The sequence below is a fragment of the Nycticebus coucang genome, chromosome 7 (assembly GCF_027406575.1).
Source record: "Nycticebus coucang isolate mNycCou1 chromosome 7, mNycCou1.pri, whole genome shotgun sequence".
In the NCBI taxonomy this organism is placed as follows: Eukaryota; Metazoa; Chordata; class Mammalia; order Primates; family Lorisidae; genus Nycticebus; species Nycticebus coucang.
Window position 1 is genome coordinate 129,927,068 of NC_069786.1, and position 19,382 is coordinate 129,946,449.

General features: G+C 44.7%; 1 protein-coding gene across 2 annotated transcripts in view; it reads left to right on the forward strand.

Moving 5' to 3' along the window:
* Positions 1-19,382, forward strand: part of INPP5D (inositol polyphosphate-5-phosphatase D) — a 129,952-nt gene that overhangs the window by 64,329 nt on the left and 46,241 nt on the right. For both annotated transcript variants that reach the window (XM_053597130.1, XM_053597131.1), the window contains exons 6-9: positions 9,825-9,912; positions 15,947-16,027; positions 16,131-16,202; positions 17,047-17,170. In XM_053597130.1, coding sequence (XP_053453105.1) covers positions 9,825-9,912; positions 15,947-16,027; positions 16,131-16,202; positions 17,047-17,170 — 365 coding nt within the window. The remainder of the gene's footprint in view (positions 1-9,824; positions 9,913-15,946; positions 16,028-16,130; positions 16,203-17,046; positions 17,171-19,382) is intronic.

Here is a 19,382-nt window from a genome sequence, read left to right on the forward strand (position 1 = left end):
TCTATCTCAAAAAAGAAAAAAAAAAAGAGATCATCATTGAGCAAATGAACAATAACAATCACCAGAAAGGCAGAGGGCAGAAGAAAATGGTACAAATAAAAACAGAAATGCATTCAGAGAAATAGTCAAGTAGGAAAATTTTAAACATTACAAATTTGATAATCTGCATTAAAGATTTGCAAATCTCTAAAGAATATAGTGTATAATTATGTGCCTACACATTTCAAATTATAATTAAATGGAAACATATTTTGCATAAAATACAAAAAGCACAAAAATTACCATGAAAGCCCTTCTTTAAACTTCCAAGGAACAAAGAGTGTATTAATTATTCCTGAGTGACAAACATTGCCTAATTCATTCCTTTTTCTTTTTTGCAGTTTTTTTTTTGGGGGGGGTGCAGGGGCTGGGTTTGAACCCGCCACCTCCGGTATATGGGGCTGGTGCCCTACTCCTTTGAGCCACAGGTGCCCCCCCCGGACCCCCTCCCAAACCCCCCCCCCCGCCTAATTCATTCTTAAAAGAAAGTGATTCAAATCCAAAAACCTAGTCAAGATAATAGCCTAAAATAAAACTATCTCTAGTTTCATTTATTAATATATTTATTACTATAGACTCATTAATATAGTATATTCATAAATAACAAATACTGTATATTTATTTATTTATTTATTTTTTATTGTTGGGGATTCATTGAGGGTACAATAAGCCAGGTTACACTGATTGCAATTGTTAGGTAAAGTCCCTCTTGCAATCATGTCTTGCCCCCATAAAGGGTGACACACACCAAGGCCCCACCCCCCTCCCTCCTTCCCTCTTTCTGTTTCCCCCCCCATAACCATAATTGTCTTAATTGTCCTCATATCAAAATTGAGTACATAGGATTCATGCTTCTCCATTCTTGTGATGCTTTACTAAGAATAATGTCTTCCACGTCCATCCAGGTTAATACAAAGGATGTAAAGTCTCCATTTTTTTTAATGGCTGAATAGTATTCCATGGTATACATATACCACCGCTTGTTAATCCATTCCTGGGTTGGTGGGCATTTAGGCTGTTTCCACATTTTGGCGATTGTAAATTGAGCTGCAATAAACAGTCTAGTACAAGTGTCCTTATGATAAAAGGATTTTTTTCCTTCTGGGTAGATGCCCAGTAATGGGATTGCAGGATCAAATGGGAGGTCTAGGTTGAGTGCTTTGAGGTTTCTCCATACTTCCTTCCAGAAAGGTTGTACTAGTTTGCAGTCCCACCAGCAGTGTAAAAGTGTTCCCTTCTCTCCACATCCACGCCAGCATCTGCAGTTTTGAGATTTTATGATGTGGGCCATTCTCACGGGGGTTAGATGATATCTCAGGGTTGTTTTGATTTGCATTTCTCTAATACATAGAGATGATGAACATTTTTTCATGTGTTTGTTAGCCATTCGTCTGTCATCTTTAGAGAAAGTTCTATTCATGTCTCTTGCCCATTGATATATGGGATTGTTGGCTTTTTTCATGTGGATTAATTTGGTTGTCTATAGATCCTAGTTATCAAGCTTTTGTCTGATTGAAAATATGCAAATATCCTTTCCCATTGTGTAGGTTGTCTCTTTGCTTTGGTTATTGTCTCCTTAGCTGTACAGAAGCTTTTCAGTTTAATGAAGTCCCATTTGTTTATTTTTGTTGTTGTTGCAATTGCCATGGCAGTCTTCTTCATGAAGTCTTTCCCCAGGCCAATATCTTCCAGTGTTTTTCCTATACTTTCTTGGAGGATTTTTATTGTTTCATGCCTTAAATTTAAGTCCTTTATCCATCTTGAATCAATTTTTGTGAGTGGGGAAAGGTGTGGGTCCAGTTTCAGTCTTTTACATGTAGACATCCAGTTCTCCCAACACCATTTATTGAATAGGGAGTCTTTCCCCCAAGGTATGTTCTTGTTTGGTTTATCAAAGATTAGGTGGTTGTAAAATGTTAGTTTCATTTCTTGGTTTTCAATTCGATTCCAAGTGTCTATGTCTCTGTTTTTGTGCCAGTACCATGCTGTCTTGAGCACTATGGCTTTGTAGTACAGATTAAAATCTGGTATGCTGATGCCCCCAGCTTTATTTTTGTTACAGAGAACTGCCTTAGCTATACGGGTTTTTTTCCGGTTCCATACAAAACGCAGAATCATTTTTTCCAAATCTTGAAAGTACGATGTTGATATTTTGATAGGAATGGCATTGAATAGGTAGATTGCTTTGGGAAGTATAGACATTTTAACAATGTTGATTCTTCCCATCCATGAGCATGGTATGTTCTTCCATTTGTTAATATCCTCTGCTATTTCCTTTCTGAGGATTTCATAGTTTTCTTTATAGAGGTCCTTCACCTCCTTCGTTAGGTATATTCCTAGGTATTTCATTTTCTTTGAAACTATGGTGAAGGGAGTTGTGTCCTTAATTAGCTTCTCATTTTGACTGTTATTGGTGTACACGAAGGCTACTGACTTGTGGACATTGATTTTATATCCTGAAACATTACTGTATTTTTTGATGACTTCTAGGAGTCTTGTGGTTGAGTCTTTGGGGTTCTCTAAGTATAAGATCATGTCGTCAGCAAAGAGGGAGAGTTTGACCTCCTCTGCTCCCATTTGGATTCCCTTTATTTCCTTGTCTTGCCTAATTGTATTGGCTAGAACTTCGAGCACTATGTTGAATAGTAAAGGTGACAGAGGACAACCTTGTCTGGTTCCAGTTCTAAGAGGAAAAGCTTTCAGTTTTACTCCATTCAGTAAAATATTGGCTGTGGGTTTGTCATAGATAGCTTCAATCAGTTTTAGAAATGTGTCACCTATGCCTATACTCTTCAGTGTTCTAATTAGAAAAGGATGCTGGATTTTATCCAATGCTTTTTCTGCATCTATTGAGAGGATCATGTGATCTTTATTTTTGCCTCTGTTAATATGGTGGATAACGTTTATGGACTTGCGTATGTTAAACCAGCCTTGCATCCCTGGGATGAAGCCTACTTGATCATGATGAATGACTTTTTTGATGATAAGCTGTAATCTATTGGCTAGGATTTTGTTGAGAATTTTTGCATCTATATTCATGAGTGAGATTGGTCTGAAATTCTCCTTTTTGTTTGGGTCTTTTCCTGGTTTTAGTATCAGGGTGATGTTTGCTTCATAGAATGTGTTGGGGAAGATTCCTTCTTCCTCAATTTTTTGGAATAATTTCTGCAGTACAGGAATAAGCTCTTCCTTGAAGGTTTGATAGAATTCTGGAGTGAAGCCATCTGGACCAGGGCATTTTTTGGTTGGAAGCTTTTTTATTGTTTCTTTGATCTCAGTGCTTGAAATTGGTCTGTTCAGGAGCTCTATTTCTTCCTGGCTGAGTCTAGGGAGAGGGTGTGATTCCAAATATTGATCCATTTCTTTCACATTGTCAAATTTCTGGGCATAGAGTTTCTGGTAGTATTCAGAGATGATCTCTTGTATCTCTGTGGGATCAGTTGTTATTTCCTTTTTATCATTTCTGATTGAGGTTACTAGAGATTTTACTTTTCTATTCCTCGTTAGTCTGGCCAATGGTTTATCTATTTTATTTATTTTTTCAAAAAACCAACTCCTTGTTTCATTAATTTTCTGAATGATTCTTTTGTTTTCAATTTCATTGATCTCTGATTTGATTTTGGATATTTCTTTTCTTCTACTGAGTTTAGGCTTAGATTGTTCTTCTTTTTCCAATTCCATAAGATCTCTTGTGAGATTGTTGATGTGCTCTCTTTCTGTTTTTCGAATGTAGGCATCTAAAGCGATGAATTTTCCTCTCAAAACTGCTTTTGCAGTATCCCACAGGTTTTGGTAGCTTGTGTCTTCATTGTTGTTATGCTCAAGGAAGTTAATGATTTCCTGTTTTATTTCTTCCTGCACCCATCTGTTATTCAACAGGAGATTGTTTAATTTCCATGCCTTTGTGTGGGGTTGAGTGATTTTGTTAGAGTTGAGTTCCACCTTTAGTGCCTTATGGTCTGAGAAGATACAAGGTAAAATGTCAATTCTTTTGATTTTGTTGATATTTGTTTTGTGTCCCAGGATATGATCAATTTTGGAGAATGTTCCATGGGGTGATGAGAAGAATGTCTATTCTTTATCTTTGGGGTGGAGTGTTCTATATGCGTCTATCAAGCACAGTTGTTCTAGGGTCTCATTTAAATCTCTTATATCTTTGTTTAATTTCTGTTTAGAGGATCTGTCCAGCTCTGTAAGAGGAGTGTTAAGGTCCCCTATTATTATGGTATTATCAGTTATCATATTGCTCAGACTGAGTAAGATCTGTTTCAAGAATCTGGGAGCATTTAAATTGGGTGCATAAATATTTAGAATTGAAATGTCTTCTTGTTGTATTTTTCCCTTGACCAATATAAAGTGACCATCTTTGTCTTTTTTGACTTTAGTTGCTTTAAATCCACATGTATCTGAAAATAAGATCGCAACTCCTCTTTTCTTCTGAATTCCATTTGCCTGAAAAATTGTCTTCCAACCCTTGACTCGGAGCTTTAATTTATCTTTTTAAGCCAGGTGTGTTTCTTGCAGACAGCTAATGGATGGCTTGTGTTTTTTAATCCAGTCAACCAATCTATGTCTCTTCAGTGGGGAATTCAAGCCATTAACATTTATTGAGATAATTGATAAGTGTGGTAGTATTCTATTCGTCTTATTTTGTGAGAGTCCATTGCTTAGTTTTATCTTTTGCATCAGTGTGGAGGTTAGGTTCTGTCCTTTAATTTCTGAGTTCTTACTTTGCTGCTGATCCATTGTGGTGGTCAGTGTGCAGAACAGGGTGAAGTATTTCCTGTAGAGCTGGTCTTGTTGTGGCGAATTTCCGCAATGTTTTGTATATCCGTAAATGATTTCATTTCTCCGTCAATTTTGAAGCTTAGCAGGGTACAGAATTCTGGGCTGGAAATTGTTCTGTTTAAGTAGATTAAAGGTAGATGACCATTGTCTTCTTGCTTGGAAAGTTTCATTAGAGAAGTCTGCGGTCACTCTGATGGATTTGCCCCTGTAGGTCAACTGGCGCTTACTCCTGGCAGCTTGCAGAATCTTTTCTTTTGTCTTGACTTTGGACAGGTTCATCACAATGTGTCTTGGAGAAGCTTGGTTAGAGTTGAGGCGACCTGGGGTCCGATAGCCCTCTGAAAGCAGTGTGTCAGAATCTTTGGTGATATTTGAGAAATTTTCTTTTATAATATTCTCTAGTATGGCTTCCATTCCTCTGGGGCATTCTTCTTCCCTTTCTGGAATTCCTATAACTCGTATGTTGGAACGCTTCATAAAGTCCCATAATTCTGACAGTGAACGTTCTGCTTTCTCTCTCTTCTTTTCTGCCTCTTTTACTATCTGAGTTATCTCAAAAACTTTGTCTTCTACCTCTGAAATTCTTTCTTCTGCGTGGTCTAACCTGTTGCTGATACTTTCCATTGCATCTTTAAGTTCCCTAATTGACTGTTTCAGTTCCTTCAGCTCTGCTATATCCTTTTTATATTCTTCATATCGTTCATCTCTTATTTGATTCTGTTTTTGAATTTCCTTTTGGTTATTTTCCACTTTATTAGCAGTTTCTTTCATTGTTTCCATCATTTCTTTCACTGTTTTCAACATGTGTATTCTAAATTCCCTTTCTGTCATTCCTAACCTTTCTTTATAGGTGGAATCCTCTGCAGTAGCTACCTCGTGGTCCCTTGGCGGGGTTGTTCTGGACTGGTTCTTCATGTTGCCTGGAGTTTTCTGCTGATTCTTCCTCATGAGTGATTTCTTTTATCTGTTTTCTTGCCCTAATTTTCCTTTCAGTTCCTCTTGCTCTTTAAGTTCTCATGCCTGTGGACGGTTTTCCACTGTTTTAGTCCTCCTCTTGGGGTCCAGAAGTCTCTCGCTGACTCCCTGTATCCTCTCAGGGGTGATGATAGGCCGATCCCACTAGCCAGAGATGCCTGGAGTCCTATATCCCCAGACTCACGGTGCCCAGATGCAAGGAAGCTGTTACTCAGCTGCCATCTTGCTCCACCTTAATACTGTATATTTATTAATATATATCATTTCAGTAACATTCTAGCAAATAGAATTCAGCAACATGAAAAAGGGAGGATGTACCTGAGAAATCGTTCCAAAGATAAGACAACAAGAAGAAAGCACCGTAATTTAACAGTAGATTAGAAGATAATGGAATCATTTGCATAGAAGTCCTAATAGATAAAACTTTCAATTCTCGTCTAATTAAAAAAAAAAAATTTTTTTTAAGAGAATAGAAAGCTACTTCCTTAATAATGCAATATGTGTCAAAGTAAAACCAATCACACTCGACAGGGAAACATTAAATCACTCCATTAAACATTTTAACAAAAGAAAAAGACATCATCCGATGTTAATACTGTCTAAGAAATTTTGCTAAAGCAAGACAAGGAAAAGATGCAAAAAAATCAAGGAAGCAAAAATAAAGGAAACAACAAAGCACCAAACATTCTTTCTCAGTTTATCGTTCTGGGTTCTGAGACACTGGATGTGCTAGATGGAAATTGGGAACTGGGGAAATTAATGGCAGGGAACAAGGTGGGAGGTGGCTTTCTGGGCAGTCCCGGAAGACCAGGGACGGGGAGGGGAACTGAGCTTTTCCATCTATCCCTGGGACCAGACCTGTTGGAGAACTGTAGCCCTCTCTGTCTTTGATCCTCCCAGTAGCAGCTCTGCCTTCAGGATGGATCCCCAAAGCCAGGAGCCAGACAGAGACTGGGATCCCCAAGCTGGGAGCCAGATGGAGGCTGGGATCCCTGAGGCCGGGAGCCAGACAGAAGCTGGGATCCCCAAGGCTGGGAGCCAGAGGGAGGCTGAGAGGCTGGGATCCCCGAGGCCGGGAGCCAGAGGGAGGCTGGGATCTCTAAAACCGGGAGCCAGACAGACAGAGGATGAGATCCCCAAAACCGGGAGCCAGACAGAGACTGGGATCCCCAAGCCGGGAGCCAGACGGAGGCTGGGATCCCCGAGACCGGGAGCCAGACGGGCAGAGAATGGGATCCCTGAGGCCGGGAGCCAGACAGAGGCTGGGATCCCCAAGGCCGGGAGCCAGATGGAGGCTGGGATCCCCGAAACCGGGAGCCAGACAGACAGAGGCTGGGATCCCCGAGGCCAGGAGCCTGACAGAGGCTGGGATCCCCGAGACCGGGAGCCAGACAGACAGAGGCTGGGATCTCTGAAGCCAGGAGCCAGAGGCTGGATGCTCTTTCCAGGGATCCTGCCAACGATTAGGTCCTTGGACAAATCCTTTTGCACAGTAAGGCTGGTTCTTCTGATGTACTCCAGCTGCAGTCCCTGTGTGATTCTGACCCTAACTGACACCTCCAGATGTGTCTGAGAGCCAATCAAATCTTTCAAAGCTCTAAAACGGTTAGAAATACAGAGAAAAGCAGCATAATTCTTAGAAAATCCTGAAGATTCCATTTGCGGGAGTGTGTTTGTGTTTTTAGAGTAACATTTTGTAAAATGAGAACAGGGAAGACAATCTATTTGATGTTGAAACTGTTTTGAAGTAGTGCTTCAGGAAAATGTTCTAGCCTGGGGCGGTGCCTGTGGCTCAAGGAGTAGGGCGCCGGTCCCATATGCCGGAGGTGGTGGGTTCAAACCCAGCCCCGGCCAAAAAAAAACCAAAAAAAAAAAAAAAAAAAAAAAAAGAAAATGTTCTAGCCTGGCATCCTTTCTGCTTATTGAAACAGAATAAGGTCCCTCTCTGCCAAGAGAGGGACCAGCAGCTCTTGGGAAGGGGGGACCAAAACTCAGAACCGTACCTGCCCATTGCTTCCCTCCCTCCCCCTGTCAGAGACCTCCCCACTATCATCTGTGATCCCCAAAGGATGTTTTTTGAAAGTCGGAAAACTGACACACCTTTCTGGAATCTATAATTCAATTTACTGCCTCCTATGCCTGGGAAAGTCTGGGGTTTTAGTTGAATAAATGAGATACAGCCTGGAAATAAATCCTGCAATATTGAGGAAGAGCTCACACAATGAACTAACCCAAGAAAAGGACGCAAAAGAGAAACTGCTGTCAAATGAAACTGATTAGAACACAGGTAGGAGGAACTCAGCTCTACCACACATCAAAAACAATAATAGTAATCTATAGATGAGGTAAGGAATTAAACATAGAGAAACAACAAAACCCTCCAACGTAACATAATCATAACAAGAGTTAGAAAACAATTTAAAACAAGCAAATGATTTCGCCTTATTAAATACTGATGAAAAACAAATGTAAGAAAAGGATTACCCAGGAGAAGATGAAACAAGATGACAATAATAAATTATAAGGCCGGGCACACTGGCTCACCCCTGTAATCCTAGCATTCTGGAAGGCCAAGGCCAGGTTTGAGACCAGCCTGAGCCAGAGCCAGACCCTGTCTCTAAAAAAACAGCTGGGCATTGTGGCAGGTGCCTGTAGTCCCAGCTACTCGGGAGGCTGAGGCCAGAGAATCACTTGATCCCAAGAGTTTGAGGTTGCTGTGAGCTGTGATGCCACAGTACTCTACCAAGGGCAACAGAGTGATAGTCTATCTCAAAAAAAGAAAAAAATTATGTTATATATCATTTTATAATAAAATCCAGCCCCCCCAGATGACAATACATAAAGGAAAAACAAAACACTCACAACATCTAGATTAAATAAAAAGGAAGATAATATGTAAAGTTTATACCAATATATAAAATACTAACAGAATTCCCAAGGCAAAATTGGCAAAGTAAATAAAACAATTTATACAAAGAAGAATACACTAGAAATTAACCAGAAATCAAGAGTAGAAAAATACTCAGACATTAGAAATTACAGATATGTAAATCCATTTTGAATTCATCAATGGATTAGCCCATTAAAAGAGAGAGAACGTGCAGAAATTAGAGCTATTGAATGAGCATGTCTGAGCAGAGCTGGTGACGCTAACTCTGGTATCTTCCCTAGGGTTTGGTAATACTAAGAGCCATCATCGATGGTTATCCTAATTCTGTAACTGAAAATAAGAGAAGTTGTATGAACAGAGCTGTTCAGAGCAGCCTTTCTTTATGATAGCAAAGATCTCAGTCACCCAAATATCTAGCAATCAGTGTTGGCACTTTCACTTGATAGAATGTTTTGAAACCATCAGAATGCTAAAAATATAAAAACATGAACAGTTTTTGATGAAATAAAAAGTGAAAAATAGAACTCAAAATTGTCTGCCCATCACACTTAAAACAACAGTAGAAAAAGAGGAGAAGGGAATTGATGAAGCCCAGTAAGGAGTGATCAGTGGATGAGACAATAGAAAAATCCCTCTGGGCCTCCACTTGCCAGGAGGAGATTTGCATCAGAATCCAGGGATCACCAGCGCCAGGAAGCCCCAATATTTAAAATGCAGATTCCAGACTAAACCGGGTTGGGCCCCGAAATTTGCATTTTTAACACCCAGGGTATGTGTGTCTGTGAGAGATTCTTCTAAATCCTGAAGGCTGGGAACAGAGGTGACTGAGTTCAAAGCAATTTTGTGATTCAAGATTCAAATTTTCTACAGGCTACATGGTCTAGTTTGGCTAAACCAAAGCCCAGGTAAAATCAGTACTACACATGACAACTCCAGTTTGATATGGGATGGGATGGGTGGGGGTCGAGGGTGGGTGGGCCGACACTGGCAAGCCTTGGTCTCTGCCCGGGCTTGTCCTTTTGAAAAGGATTACCTGCTTCTGCCAGACCAGGGGTGGCTAGAGCCCGCACTGCCTCTGAAGCTCTTCTCTGTGCCCACTAATCCTTGACCTTCACCTGTCCCGCTGCCCTAGGGAAGTCGTCCGGACCCTCCCATCCCTGGAGTCTCTGCAGAGGTTGTTTGACCAGCAGCTCTCCCCCGGCCTCCGTCCACGTCCTCAGGTAAAGGGTCTGGGGTTGGAAGGATGAGATCAGTAAACTGGGAGGGACAAGTTGGACAGTGTCCAGAGGGCTCAGAAGGAAGAAGGGGGACACTGCCCACCGCTTGCTCACCTGGACATTGGGGTGACGGTGGGAGCCTCAGCATCCTGCCTTCCCCAGGAAGGCATTTCCTACTGCCAGACTTGGACTTGGAGAGTAAAGATTTCAGGTTATGCACCCATCAGCAGAACTGTTTACTTAGCGCCAAATAAGGAGAGAAGCAGGGCCTGTCTCCATCTTTTCTCATCCAGTGGGTGGATGGCTGGGGTCAGAAGTTGGAGACCAGCCTGAGCAGGAGTGAGACCCCATCTCTACTGAAAATAGAAAAGCTAGTAGGGTGCGGGGGTAAGTGCCTGTGGTCCTAGCTACTCAGGAGGCTGAGGCAAGTCACCGCAGGTGTTTGAGGTTGCAGTGAGCCACGGTGACCCCACTGCACTCTAGCCTGTGTAACAGAAGGAGACTTTGTCTCAAAAAGACACGGAAAGGAAAGAAAAACATGAGGTGCCTAAACCCCATTTTTTGCCTCCTGCCCCTCCTCCACCTCCCTCCAGGGATCATGGCCTGACCAGTTTGGGCCAAGGCCATGTTGTCCATTAAGCTAAGATCTGTGTAAAAATAGTTGTTACCAGCAAAGTTTAAAAGAGTAAAAAAAAAAAGAAAAGAAAAGAAAAAAGCTGTATCTTGAGAGAAAATAACTTGCAACAAATGTTAGGTATAAAGAATTAAGGACATACCAGCAAGCCACTTGAGACTCAAATATAATTACAGACTTACTTTAATTTAAAGAAAAAGAAGAATTAAGGACAAAGTATTAATGTATCTTTTTGAAATATTCCTGCAAGACTGGGTACGGGAGCTCTCATGTGTAAGGTAATCCTAGCACTCTGGGTGGGAGGATCTCTTGAACACAGGAGTTTGAGGTTGCAGTGAGCTACAGTGACTCCATGTCACACAAACCTGGGCAGTAGAGGAAGACTCTATCTTGAAAAACAAAGACGAACAACCCGCCCCTACAAATAATTAAGTAGAAACACCCAATTTTAAGATGGGGAAAGGATATATAGGATATCCCTAAAGTCACCCTATATATATGTATTTGTTTGTTTGAGACAAGAGTCTCACTATGTTGCCCTTGGTAGAGTGCTGTGGCATCACAGCTCACAGCAGCCTCCAACTCTTGGGCTTAAGTGATTCTTTTGCCTCAGCCTCCCAAGTAGCTGGACAACAAGCGCCTGCCACAACTTTGCCTGGCTATCTTTTTTTTTTTTTTTTTCAGTTGTCATTGTTGTTTTAGCTGGCCTGGGGCAGTTCAAACCGCCAGCCTCAGTGTATGTGGCTTGCGCCCTACCTACTGAGCTATGGGCGCCTCCCTCAATCCTGGGGTTTTTTTTGTGAGACAGAGCCTCAAACTGTCACTCTGGATAGAGTGCTGTGGCATCACAGCTCACAGCAACCTTCAACTCTTGGGCTCGAGTGATTCTCCTGCCTCCGCCTCCCAAGTAGCCGGGACTACAGGCACCCACCACAATGCCTGGCTATTTTTTGTTGCAGTCGTCATTGCTGTTTTGGCAGGTCCAGGCTGGATTCGAACTCTCTAGCTCCGTTGTATGTATCTGGTGCCTTAGCCGCTGAGATACAGCACCGACATCACCCTATATTTTACAAAGAAGCGGCCAACATGTAGAGAATATTTTGTAAAATTTCATAATGAAGGCTCAGTGCCTGTAGCTCAGCAGCTAGGGTGCCAGCCACATCCACTGGAGCTGTTCAAATCCAGCCCGGGCCTGCCAAACAACAATGACAACTACAACCAAAAAATAGCCGGGCGTTGTGGCGGGCACCTGTAGTCCCAGCTATTTGGAAGGCTGAGGCAAGAGAATAGCTTAAGCCCAAGAATTTGAGGTTGCTGTGAGCTATGGTGCTACAGCACTTTACCGAGGGCGACATAGTGAGACTGTCTCAAAAAAAAAAATTCATAATGAATATTTTGTAGATAAAGGTATAATTAGCCACAATTTCCCTTTTTCTCTATGTATGGCAGCTTTGGAGGCAACTTCTGGGACAGTAAGACTCTGCCTCAAAAAAAAAATAAATAAATTTTAAAAAGAGAGAGACTTTTCATTGTGGTTTTGTCTCTAAACGAAAAAACACTGTTCTCTTCTAGAGAATAATGGATTAATTTCCAAGAAAGTAAAAGCAAATCTAGATGAAATGGGCCCTGCCAGACACTAGAATTTAAATAGTTTGGGTGGAAAAACACACAGCCAGATCTCTGAAGTGGTTTAGGAGAGATGGTCTCCAGGAACAGGCAGCTGCAGCCTGGAGGGTGCTTGCTGCTTGGTGAGGGTGCTGCTCACAGGGGTCAGTGTTTGCATTTAGACGCTATTAGCATCCTCCAGCTGTGACAAATGCAGAGTGGGGTAAGTCTGGCTCCCAACCCGTCCTTATGACATCTGGGACTTACAGAAAGCAGAGAGCAGTCACTCATGATAAGCCTTCAGAAATTCACAAATAAAGGAGGAATTCTGAGGCCACCTGGAAGAGAGGAAACACTCAAGTTCAAAATCCCACTCACCCTTAGTTTCCTTATCTGTGAAATGGGGATAGTAATATCCAACTACAGGATTAGGTGAGGGAGTAAGTGAAACTGGGTGTGAGACCGCTGACTCTGGTAGACTCTTAGCAACATCAGGCCTCTTGCCTCATGTGGGCAAGGGAACTTATTTAAAGACTGCTAGGATGCAAAATGCAACATTATCCAAGTGATTACTGGCCTTAGGGCTGGGGAGAGACCTGGGTCTGCCCTGTGTGAGAAAGAAGGCCCTCCTTAGAGCCTGTGTCCTCCTTTGAAAAAGTAAAGAGAGGTGATTAGGCCAGCTTGTGTAAACCACAGGTGGCCCTCATTCCAGTTCACCTACTGAGAGGCTAAGCTGAGAACTATGCCCTCAGTTTCAACCCTAGGGACGTTGGGGGCTGGATGATTCTTTGTTGAGGGGGACTGTCCTGTGCATAGTAGGGCACACACTGGCTTCTACCCATTAGACACTATTAGCATCCTCCAGCTGTGACAAATGCAAATGTCTCCAGACATTATCAAATGCCCTTGAGGGTCAAAACACCACTGGCTGAGAACTGGGTTCATCCTCCTTCAAATCTCTGGTTTATCCTGATTATAAACAGACCACTCTTGGCTCTATTACCCACAAAGCTAAACAAAGATGAGAAGAATCAATACAGGCCAGTGTGGTGGCTCACGCCTATAATCTTAGCACTCAGAGGCCGAGGTGGGTGAATTGCTTGAGCTCACGAGTTGGAGACAGCCTGAGCAAAAAGCGAGACCCTGTCTCTACTAAAAATAGAAAAACTGAAGCAAGAGGATCGCTTGAGTCCAAGAGTTGGAGGTTGCTGTGAGTTATGAGGTCACAGCATTCTACCTAGGGTGACAGCTTAAGACTCTGCCTCAAAATAAAAAAAAAGAAGAACTGGGCGGCGCCTGTGGCTCAGTCGGTAAGGCGCCGGCCCCATATACCGAGGGTGGCGGGTTCAAACCCGGCCCCGGCTGAACTGCAACCAAAAAATAGCTGGACGTTGTGGCGGGCGCCTGTAGTCCCGGCTACTCGGGAGGCTGAGGCCAGAGAATCACTTCAGCCTGGGAGTTGGACGTTGCTGTGAGCTGTGTGATGCCACGGCACTCTACCGAGGGCCATAAAGTGAAACTCTGTCTCTACAAAAAAAAAAAAAAAAAAAGAAGAACCAATACACGTGAGGGATGGTTGAGTTAATACATTTGAAATGTGCTCTGCACATTATAAGAACTCATTAAATAATCATTATCATTAGACAGAGATAGAGGGAAATTCCAATATTTTTCTCAAAACTTTTGTTCCAAGCACTAACTCCGTGTTTGTTAATAACTTTGATTATGCTTTGTAAGATTTTGCCAGCCCTCCTCCAAAGTCACAAATCTGAGAGGGGCAAAGACATCAGCCTAAAACTGCATGGTGACTTCCCAGGGTAGAGAACAGGTAATTCCAAGCATCCAACAGGGAAAATGAGGAACCTTGAATCTGTGTTATTATGTCAGTTCTTTATGAGAAAAACAACCCTAAAATGGGTCCTGAGCTGTCTCATCTACCGACCAGCCTGCCTCATGTGCCCTGGCCTGAGTCTCAGCTGCAGTCCTTCCAGCTACTTCCCTGATTGACAGTAACTGTAGATGAATTGTGAGCTTTATTAAGCAGCAAGGGGAAAACCAGAATGTAGTCAGAGAAAGCATTGTTAACTGACATAATAATGGTGGTGATAGTTGTGACGGGGGGCTAGTGTGGTGCTTGAGGATAATAGTGAGTGTGATGATGGAGGTGGTAATGAGAGTGATGGAAATGGTAGTGATGTTAATGATGAAGGTAGTAATCATGGTGATGATGGTCATGGTGGAAGTAGTAATGGTGAGGACGGAGGTGGTAGTCATGATGGTCATGGTGGGAGCAGGGATGGTGATGATGGAGGTGGTAGTGTACATGGTGGAGGTAGTGATGGTGGTGATGGAGGTGGTAGTGGTCATGGTAGGGACAGTAGTGATGGTGGTGATGGAGGTGGTAGTCATGGTGATGATGGTCATGGTGGGGGCAGTGATGATGGTGGAAGTGGTAGTGGTCATGGTGGGGATGGTAGGGATGGCACTGTTATTTGTAGTGTTGATGTTGGTGGTGGTGTTGGTGGTGGTAATGGTGCTGATGACTGGTGGTGCTATTGATCATGACAATGCTATTGATCGTAGTAGTAAAGGTGGCAGTGGTGATGCTGGTGGTGATGGTAGAAGTACTATACTAAAGTAGCTGGAAGGAAAACTGAGATCAAAAGCAAGTGTAGCCTGGCTGCTGTTAGGAGCAAGGGGGTAGGTAAAGAACATTGCCTAATTGGTGATAACTCCCATTTCATTCTTTTTTGTGTTCAAGTCAGTCCTGCATATATTTGATTTGCTCATCCTACTTCTGGAGGGTAGAGATGGTGTCCTATTAATTCTAAATCCCCAGTGCCTGGAGGTGTGTCCAGCATGAACACATGCCTCGTAAACGTTTGCTCTGTGAACACATGCATGAGACCATGTACTTGGTGCGAGGCAGACAGGACCACAGGTTTCTGCTCTGCTATTTACTAGCCGTGTGACCTTGGACAAGTAACTACAGCTCTCTGGGTTCCATGTATTTGCTGAACAACTTTCCTGTGCATCCTCATTGTCCAGACGCGATTCTGAGCAGCAAGGTCGCAGTATTGAACACAGTGTTCCTGGTCTCAATTCTTAGGGTGCCTATGATCTGGGGGAGACATACAATGAAACCCTACAGGAAGGAGAGAATTTTAGCTTGTGGTGACTGATAGAGAATAAAGCAGGTGACTTGATAGAGATGACCTGGGGGCTATTTTAGAGAGGGTGGTCAGGGAAGACCTCTTTGTGGGTCTGAGGCCCAAATGGCAAGGCCGTGTCCCTCCCAAGTGAAATAGAATCTCTGGAGATTCCTCAGAAAGTGGAGCTCCAGGCAGATCTGAAAGGAGGAGTCCCTGAGGGCAGCGGGAGGTCCAGATAACTTTCTCCCTGAAGTGGGGAGGAGCTAGACTGGGATTTTAAGCAGTAGGGTTGGGCGTATTTTGGAAGTAGGACAGGAACATTGGGCAGGAGTCGTGGGAGGAGGAAAGGTGACGTTCATGGCCGTCTTGGAGCTTTGTTTAGGTAAATGAGCAGGTGAGGCGACAGGCACCAGGGCAGAGGCAGACTTAGAGGGAAGAAGTGGAGATTTATTTTTTGGCTTTGCAAATTTTGAGAAGATAGTCGATATTCCTGGTGTCCTTGTCTGCCAGTGGGGATAATAATAGTTCTCCCGGGGCTGTGGGGAGGATGGGATGAGGGGACGTGTGGGGAGAGCCTGGCGTGACTCCTCTCCATGGCTCTCACTCAGCACTGCTGCCCTCGCGGACTCTTTCCCTCCTCTGCCAGGTGCCCTGTGAGGCCAGTCCCATCAACATGGTGTCCAAGCTGAGCCAGCTGACGAGTCTGCTGTCCTCCATCGAAGATAAGGTACTCGTGGGGATCCTGTAGCTGCTCTTGGCTTCTCTTTGGCCCCCTCTTTGCACAGAGTTGCCCAGACATGCTGGCTCCATGTCCCCACTGATGCCCACAGGTCAAGGCCTTGCTGCACGAGGGTCCCGAGTCCTCCCACCGGCGTTCCCTCATCCCTCCTGTCACCTTTGAGGTAAGTGGCTGTGGAACCACAGGGAGCCAGAGTGGTAGGCAGTCGAACCCCCTTCAGGTGATACGGTAAGGGATCAAGATGCTATACGCTTGTCCTTCTCAAAATGGGGGTGATGAGGACATCAAACAGGGGCCCCTAAACAGGCTGCAAAGTGGCGCCTCAAGGGAAAGGGGAACCAGAAAAATAAAAGTGTGCAATGCCTATGATTTCCCTGAGAGAGACTGGGAGAATCTGCAGGCTTGGGCCCAGAAATGTGTTTTTCTTAACAATGTTCAGAGATTCTCATCCATTCAGCCCAGCCCTGACCCATGTTTAGAAGTTCAGTATGAGACATCCCACCCCACCCCCGCCAACACACACACTCCCCACCCCAAAGTCCTTTCTAGCCCTGGGCATAATCTGTGTTAAGATAGATTTCCATTTTCGGAGGATGTGTAGGCAGCTTTTTTCCTAATTGATAGCAGTAAATGTTCAATTAGTGGTTAGAACACAGCCTGGGAGTTTAAATTTATTACTAAAATCCTTTCCGGAAGTAGATGACACATCAGCTTAATGAATGTTGTTGTGGTCATCTGTGAACGGACCTTTTGGCAGCTGGCTGTTGCTTCTGTTGCCTCCCCCAGACCTGTTGGGTTGGCAGGACGAGTCGGGCTCCCCCAGAGTTCTCTAGACTCCTGTGCCCATGGAAACGTGCATGTGGGATGCTGGGCAAGGGAGATCGGGAAATAGAAGCCCAATGGCCCCACTTGGGATACCAGCCAAGAGTCAGCCATGAAGACAAGGGGCTTGGGTCAGCATTGCAAATGCCAGAAAATCAATGAACGACGTCTCTTCCTCCTCAAAGGTGAAATCAGAGTCTCTGGGGATCCCTCAGAAAATGCAGCTGAAAGTCGACGTGGAGTCTGGGAAACTGATTATTAAGAAGTCCAAGGATGGTTCTGAGGACAAGTTCTACAGCCACAAGAAAAGTAGGCCCCTTTGCATCCCTCGTGCCCCCCCCCTGCCTGTGCCTGACAGGTGATGGGTCAGGAGCAGACTGCAGCCAGTCCATCACACCTGCTGCCTGTGGACTCCTGTACTTCTCTCGACTCCCCTCAGGAGGCGTCCCCTGCACTCCGTCTCTGAACCCCTGGGAGTGAGCTCACACCTGTCAGATACTCAGCATGTCCTGCCCTGGTGGTCCTGTGCAAGACTGTGTGTGTGTGTGCGCGTGCGTGTGTGTGTACACCTCTGCCCCAGCCAGTCTGATCCCTCCTGTCCCCTCCCAGTGCCTGGGACAAGGCTCTGCATGGATGCAGTGCTGTTGACAATCACTAGCTTCTTTAGCATAAGCTGCGAGGCAGTCCAGCACGGCTCAGAAGTACCTGGACTCTGGAGCCAAACTATCTAAAGTCACATCGCAGCTCTGCCATTTAGCAGTTGCGTGACTTTGAACATGTCATGTAGCCTCTCTGGGCCTCAGTTTGCTTATCTATAAAACAGAAGTTACAAAGATTAAGTGGATGACACGTGGGAGGCTCCTTAGGACAGAACCCAGCATGTGACGACCACTCCCAGGGTCAGCTGTTGTTAGTGGGTTCTGAGCAACTGAGGCTTTGCTTTTGTACCATCAAATCAATGCATGCACAAAACAAATCTTTATGGATAAGCCACAGTGGCAGGACTCAGGATCCAGGGAGAATAGGATAGAAAAGGCCCTCCCCAAATGAAATTTCTATTCTGGTGTGTTGTGTGGCCAATAATAAAATACATATATCCCTATGATGGATGATTGAGCTCCTGGTAAGTGCCACAAAGGAAAGAAGGCAGAGTAATGGGGTAGAGATAGATTGGGAAGGGGGGCTGTTTAGACGAAGTGGACAGGGATGGCCCTCTGAGGGGGGAGATGGGGCACAGTCTGGGACCTCATGGTTAAGAAGCAACTGGTCAGCAGGGTCTGCGGGAAGAACATCCCAATCATAGTGCAGCAGGTGCCAACCCCCATGGCAGACACAGGCAGGGCACACCTGGGATGAGGGAGGGGCCTGGGAGGGGCGAGTGGCAGCCTTGGAGGGAGGGGATATGGGACGACTTAGCCTCATGCCTGGTCACAAGTTTAGATTTTATCTCAGGTGCAGTGGGAAGGCTTCGGAAAACCTGAAGCAAGACCTTCAAGTCTGGGTCTGGGAGGGTAAGCAGGTGTTCCAGCTATGGCCCAAGTTAAGGATACCCCCACTTAGGGAGGTCATTCAGGGTGCAGGAGGCAGGGGCAATGCCAGTGTTGGGCAGAGCCTGGTGATCAGCCTCAGAGCAAAGCAGAGGGCAGTGGGCGCCCTTGAGACTGGGTTATGCTTGTTTCTTGTGGTTTTGTTTGTTTTGTTTTTGAGATAGTCTCACCCTTGTAGAGAACTGTGGCATCATAGCTCAGAGCAACCTCAGACTCCTGGGCTCAAGCGATCCTCCTGCCTCTGCCTCCTGAGTAGCTGGAACCACTGGCACCCGTCACAACGCCTGGCTGTTCTTTTCGGAGATGAGGTCTCACTCTGGCTCAGGCATCAGTGCAGTGTGTTAGGGAAAGCACATGTCCCACATAGCTCATGGTGGCCCTGGAGGTTAGAAGCAGGAAGGCACGCTGTCCCAACTGTGTACAGGGCCTTGAGTGCCCAAGCATTGGAGCAGTTGCCGTTGAGAGGTGATATTCCCCTTTGTGGAAGCAGATTGGGTGAAAGAGCAGAGCTGGAGATGAGTGTCCTGAGAAAACTTGGCCCAAGGCAAGAATGGGCTATGTTGATGGCACAGTCATGCACAACTGCAGCCCAGCCACTCAGGAGGCTGAGGTCGGAGGACCGCTTGAGCCCACGAGTTTGAGACTAGCCTGGGTAACGTAGTAAGACCCCTGTTTCTAAAAAAAAAAAAAAAAAAAAAGGGCTGTTTCAGGGCACATGTGTGAGCCTGTAAGAGGGCAGCTTAGGTGCCCAAGGCCTGCCAGCCTCTGGGGGCCACCCACCTGGCTCCAGTCCTCCCCAGCTGGTGGAGCTCACTCACCTTCTGTCATGTCAAAACACCATTTTCTGTTTGCAAGTTCCTTCCCTCAAAGAGAGCAGGGTCTTTACCTTACACAGCCTGGAATCTGCAGGCCCTGGCACTGGTCCTGGTACTCAGCAAGTGCATACTTAATGTATGCCCATCACCTGAGGTGCT